Source organism: Elephantulus edwardii, unplaced genomic scaffold (genome assembly GCF_000299155.1).
Source record: "Elephantulus edwardii isolate Elephantulus edwardi_28Jun2011 unplaced genomic scaffold, EleEdw1.0 scaffold00459, whole genome shotgun sequence".
NCBI lineage: Eukaryota > Metazoa > Chordata > Mammalia > Macroscelidea > Macroscelididae > Elephantulus > Elephantulus edwardii.
Window position 1 is genome coordinate 232,026 of NW_006400209.1, and position 6,176 is coordinate 238,201.

At 41.2% G+C, this 6,176-nt stretch overlaps 1 protein-coding gene across 1 annotated transcript in view; it reads right to left on the reverse strand.

Annotated features, from left to right (window-relative positions):
• LOC102867439 (thioredoxin-like protein AAED1-like) overlaps positions 1-1,769 on the reverse strand; it is a 22,618-nt gene extending 20,849 nt beyond the window's left edge. Inside the window, exons 1-2 of the mRNA XM_006902829.1 lie at positions 1,578-1,769; positions 1,114-1,182 (exon numbers count right to left, since the gene is read on the reverse strand). Of these exons, the coding sequence (XP_006902891.1) occupies positions 1,114-1,182; positions 1,578-1,769 (261 nt within the window). The remainder of the gene's footprint in view (positions 1-1,113; positions 1,183-1,577) is intronic.
• Between the last annotated feature and the right edge of the window lie 4,407 nt (positions 1,770-6,176).

Sequence of the window (6,176 nt, forward strand, 5' to 3'; positions counted from 1 at the left end):
CTTTGTTTTCTTTTTTTTTCTTTTTTCATTTTTGTGTGAGTGTACCGTCAAATCAGATCTGACTGGTACAGGAGGAGATTGTCCCTCCTTTTCCCAGCAGAGCATCTGGTGGATTCGAACCCTGTGCCTCTGGGATTGTAGTTGCAGCTCCTTGCCACTAGGCCACCAGAGCTCCCCCTGTTTTCTTGATATTGAGCCTCAATCCATATTGAAGGTTTCAGTCCTTGACCTTCTGCAGCAAGCCCTTCAGGCCCTCCTCAGTTTCAGGAAGCAGGGTTGTGTCATCTGCATAACGCAAACTGTTGATATATCTTCCTCCAGTCCTGATGCCACACTTCTCATAGAGCTGAGCCTCCCAAGATAACCTGTTCTCCATATGGATTGAAAAGGTGTGGAGATAGGACACATCCCTGGCGTACACTCTTCCCAATTTTGAACCATGCAGTGTTTCCTTGCTCTGTTCCGACGATTGCCTCCTAGTCTAAGTTTCGCATTAGCACAATCAAGTGTTCTAGGATCCCCATTCTTCTCAGAGTTAGCCACAGCTTATTGTGATCCACACAGTCAAATAAATGCTTTTGCATAATTAATGAAACACAGATAAACATTCCTCTGATACTCCCTGCTCTCAGCCAAGATCCACCTGGCATTAGTTATAATATTCCTAGTACCACGACTCCTTTTAAACTCTGCCTGCACTTCTGGCAGTTCTCTATTGATGTGCTGTTCCAGTCGTTTTGGATTGTTTTGTTCCAGTCGTTTAAGCAGAATTGCTTGCATGTGATATTAATGATAGTCTTCAATAATTTCGACATTCTGTCGGATCACCTTTCTTTGGAATGGAAGGGAAGCAAATACAGATCTCTTCCAATCAGTTTGCCAAGTGGCTGTCCTCCAGATTTCTTGGCACAGCTTGGTGAGCACATCTAGGGCAGCATCTGTTTGTTGAACTGTGTCAACTGGTATATCATCACTATAAACAGACTGCAGAGAATAAATTAGAGCAGTAATAGAGGCCTAACGTTTTCTTCTCCTTTATCAGTCATTGGAGAGCAAACTGCAAACTCAACTGCACTTTCCCAAGGTCACCCTACTGATTATTAGGAGACTTACTTCTAAGAAATTCTTAGGGATTTTGGCCAGATCTTCAACATATTCCTTGCAGATGTAACACAGGAAGTGCTGAAATTCCAACACGAAAAAAAGAAAGGAACATTAGTAACATAGCATTCTCAGGGTTCAGCAGGAACTCATTACTTCTCAGTGAACGTGCTAGTAAACTTGACACCTAAACCCGGTACAAAAAGGTGCGATTCACAAGGTGTATGAAAATCCATACTGACATCTAGCTCCCTCCGTCCCGCGGGTCGACTTTCCCGTCGCCCCACCCCCACCCCCTTCTTGTTAAAGGAAGCAAGCCGAACCCTGCCATTCCGGATAGGAATTATCGAGTGGACAAAAATAGGAAGGGCCAGGTCTGGCTAGTCCTTACTGTCGGTTCTGGACCTTCTCAGATTTTTTGAGGCCCTGAGCCAAGGCTGTGAGCACTCGCCACTCCACCAGCCCACGTCGCTCACCCTCACGAAGATCACCACGGCCCTGCGCTCCTGAAACAGCGCGCCGAAGGACATTGAAGTCCCTGAGGCGTCCAGCACGGGTAGCTCCGCTATGGCGGCGGCCAGGGGCTGCCCGCACTCCAGGCCAGTCAAGAGAGGCTCTGGATCTGTCCAACCTCTGACCTGTCGTGTCACTGGGATCAGAGTGGCCATCGTCCCTGCTTCCAGGACCTGGGTTGGTGCCTGACAAGCAGGGCCACGCCGCATCCAACTTAAACAGTTTCAGGGTGTGTGCATAGGGCGGAGTCTGAAGAGCATACTGGGCGGAGTTGGGTTCTGGCCTCTAGGAAAGTTAGGAGAACTAGGGAACTGGTCTGGGTCTTTGAATGAGGCTAAAAGTTCTGTCAAAAGCAAGGGCGCAGGTGGCAGTGAGAAGGACATTTCTTTGGGCCTGAAAATGCTGATTTAGTGGTAGGATTCTTCTCATCCATATGTGAGCTGGGTTAGATTCTCTACAAATACCACCCTAAGACCGCCACAGTCTATCAGTGAAAGCTTATTGTTATGACATTAAACAGGTTTCATTAGAGGTTTCTGGCTCAAACAGAGCAGGAAAAAAAATCTGGCCATCTACTTCTGAAAACCAGCTAGTGGAAAAGCGTTTAGAGAGATTACAGTGATAGGATTCACTACTGATGATGGATAGAACAGTTTGGTTTCTCATGGGCTCACCATGAGTAGAGAAACTGGATGACAGCAACAAGGCATGCCTGCAAAGCTCTATGGAGACACTGAGAACAGAAAGCTTGGGAATATCTGTATTAGATAGGAAACTCCTTGACTTCTGCAACATTGTTATATTCTCAAAGCCTGACATATAGTAGGCCAAATGAAGTGTATTATTTGACTGGTGAATGCCCGGAATGAGGTGAGGAATTACTATTTGGTAATATGGTATTTATAATAATATGGTATACTGTTTTTTACCAGTGGTTGCATACTAAAGATATTCTGCCGTAGAACATATTACTTCTCCCTGGTTAAAACAGGTAGGGCAAAGCCTAAAAGACATAACTGGCAAGGTAGTCAGTGTATAGAAACCAATCAACTTAATATCCAACCAATTCTACTTTTTTTTAAATGCTGATATTTCCTCGACTTAGTTACTAACCACTGACTCCAATCACTGTTGCTCACAGAGACATATTGGTCTCCCAAAAGCTGGTAAAACTCTCTAGTTGAAGCTTGGAGCAACCAAGAGCTGGTTTCTATTTCTTATCTGTTCCTCCCTGAATCTGGAAAGAACACGGCTGTTTCTAGTGACACAGTCCTCAAGTTCACCAGCAATAGCATAGGTTCTTATGAAGCCTCAGTCTGGGCTCCTGGATAGACCCAGTGTACAGTTTGATAACCTTGGGTTTCTGCCTTCTGCTTATTTGATTCACCACATGCTTTTTTAAAAAGAACTTGTTAACAACTAAGGTTAAATAATTATTTGCTTTCTGTTTCTTTCCTTAATTGTTTTCCTTAAAACATGACAACACTCTGGAACAAGGTGTGCATTGTGGGATGGACTGGGGGAGGGGGACAGAAAGGGGAAGAAAATATTCAACAATAAATAAAAAATATAAATATATTAACACACACACAAATTTGTTGACTTTCAGGGAATTCTAACTCTTGTTGACCCATGTGTGTCAGAGTAGAACTACTGTGTTCTAACTCATCTTGAAACCATGTGCCAGAGTAGAATTACTGTGTTCTGTAGGATTTCAAGAGTTAATTTTCCATAAACTGGTCACCAAACCTTTCTCTGAAGCACCTTTGCATGGATTCACTCTCTAGGCTTTCTGTTCAGTCAAGTTTCAGCAGTCAAATTTGTTAGCCATTCGTACCATTCAGGAATTCCTAAGCAGAATAAAAGCTCCCTGAAAACTATTCTCTCCAGAAACTAATAGAGAGTTTGGTACACAGAAAACCCCGAAATCATTCTGAATGAATGAACTTTTTGCTTATCCTTATTTTCTTTCTCTCTTATTTCTTCTATCTATTCATCTTGCTCCTCTTCATTTTCCATTTTTCTTATCCTCTACTATGTTGCTGGTATGCCAGTATACCACAGGCCTGTCTGAATCCTGTGCTTGTATCTTGGCCTGAAAATAGTGCAGTAATACTGCAGTACTGGTTTATACATCTGTGCTGTGATTGTTAATGAGGCTTAATGAGTCTGAAACAGAGTGTAGCTCCAGAAGAGATTGATTTACCAGTTACTTGGACTAAAAGCACAAATTAAGACAGAATATTCCTTAACAACCTTTTAATTTTTTTTTTATTTTTTTTCAACCTTTTGGAGAGTCTTGCTCAGAGATCAGGAGTTTACTTTTGCTTTCATTGTTTAGGTACTCCTGGGAGAGAGAAAGTGCAGTAAAAGCTTATTGCTAAAAGTCAGTGTTTGGATTTTATAGGTATCAATGAATCTTCAAACTTTTTGTTAGAAGTCAAAGTCCACAGTTCTCTGATGGTTCAAATCCACCAATGGCTACACAAGAGAATGATGAGCAATCTCTTCTCATGTAATTTACAGCCTCTCAAAATCCACCAAAATACACCACTCAAAATACATCAATGTTCATAGCAGTGTTAGTCACCATCACAAGAACCTGGAAACAGCCCGAATGTCCAATCAAATGGATTAAGAAACATACACACAAATGGAATACTATGCAGCACTCAGGAGCAACCATTTTTTAAAAATTCTGCATGACTTGAGAGAGAATGAAGAGAGTTATACTGATAACTCAGTCTCATAAGGACAAATATTGCTTAAGACCATTATTGTAAAAACAGAAGAATAATTAGTAAAAAATTCATGGGACCCAAGGGGCAATGAGTGAGAACAGAGGGGTTAGGGTTGGCAGAGAAGAAGTCACAGGTGCACAATTTGATGAGAGGAAGGAGATGGGAAAGGAGATGGGAAAGATCCAGCGGGGACCTGAAAAGATGGGGTAATGGTAGGCATAATTCAGTGAGGATTAATTTTATAAAACACAGTGCATGGAAATGATTGTATTAAACATAATGTGAATGAAGTAAAATGTGAAATACTATGCTACAAAATTTATATGAAAACCATATAAAATTTAATAAATAAATAAATAAATAACCAATGAGATGAGTAGTATTAATGGCTAATGTTGAAGAAGATGCTTTTGAATTATGTTGGTGTCAAAGGATATAGAAAATAACATGATCTACAAAAAACAAACAAATCTATCTTGGAAGAAGGGCTCTTTAGAGACAAAGGTGGTGAGACTTCATCTCATATATTTTGGGGATATTGAAAAGAAATATACTTCAAAAAGCAGATGTTCAGGGAAGGAGAGGAAGACTTTCAAGGATATGGATTGGCCTAATGACTGCAAAAATGGTTTCAAACATAGTAGAAATTGTGAAGATGGCATAGGACTGAGAAAAGCTTCATTTTGTTGTCCTCTCTCTGGTGGCTGTGAGTCTGAGCCAACTTGATGGCACCAAAGAACAACATTAATGTGAATACTTGTGATGTTTCTAACAACAATAAGAAATGAATACAGGCTGAATGGCATGGTTTCTTTTATTTTCCTTTGAGTAGCTCTGTCCTAGATTATCACAGAGAATTTAATTATGTTTTACATCCATTGTCGTTGATTCACTTCCAACTCAGTACCCTTACTTGGTTGCTTGACCCATCATTCTCCCATGGAACAGTTGGTGGATTCTAATTGCTGACCTTTTGGTTGACAGCTGGATGCATCATGCCTAATAAACTGGAGTTTAATAATTTTTTTGATGTTGCATTTCCCCTGTTTAACCCACTGTGTGGTTCCTATCTCCTTCCTGAACCCAGGCTAGTGTTAGATGCGGGATAGCCACCCTTGTCTTATAGTGTCTACCACTTACTTTTAGCAGTCAAGTTGGAAGTGACCCATAACTGAGCCTCCAACTGGTTTTCTGTGGCTGTAAAACATACAAACCCTCCTTTTCTACAGATATTACTCATCATTCTCTTGCAGAACAGCTGGAAGGTCCAAACTGTCTGTCTTTGCATTGGCAGTGCAACTCCTTACCATTCAGCCATCCAAGCTCCCTTACATCACGTCTGTTGGTGGTCTAAGTGCCATCAAGTAAGTGGACTACACTCATCAACAGACCTGAACCCTACCATATTCTCATCATCTTTGACACACTTGATCCCATTGCTACCATCACTGTGTCAATCTATCTCAATGAGGTTCTTTCTCTCTTTCACTTCACCCCAACCTTTCTAAACATGATGTCCCTTGCCAAGTAATATCCTCTCCTAGCAACGTCCCAAAGTATGAGACATAAAGCCTAGCCATTCCTGCCACTAAGGAGCACTCTGACTGTGCTTTTTCCAAGGCATATTTAGGTGTTTGTTCTTTTGGCAGTCCATCGATATTCTTCTGCAACACCACAAATCAAAGGCATCAATAATTCTTTTGTAATCCTTATTAAATGATCCAGGAAGTATTAAAAGATGGAAGGAATATACGGAGTCATTATATAGAAAGGAATTGGCAGATACAGAGGAATTTAAAGAAATAACATATGAGCAAGAGC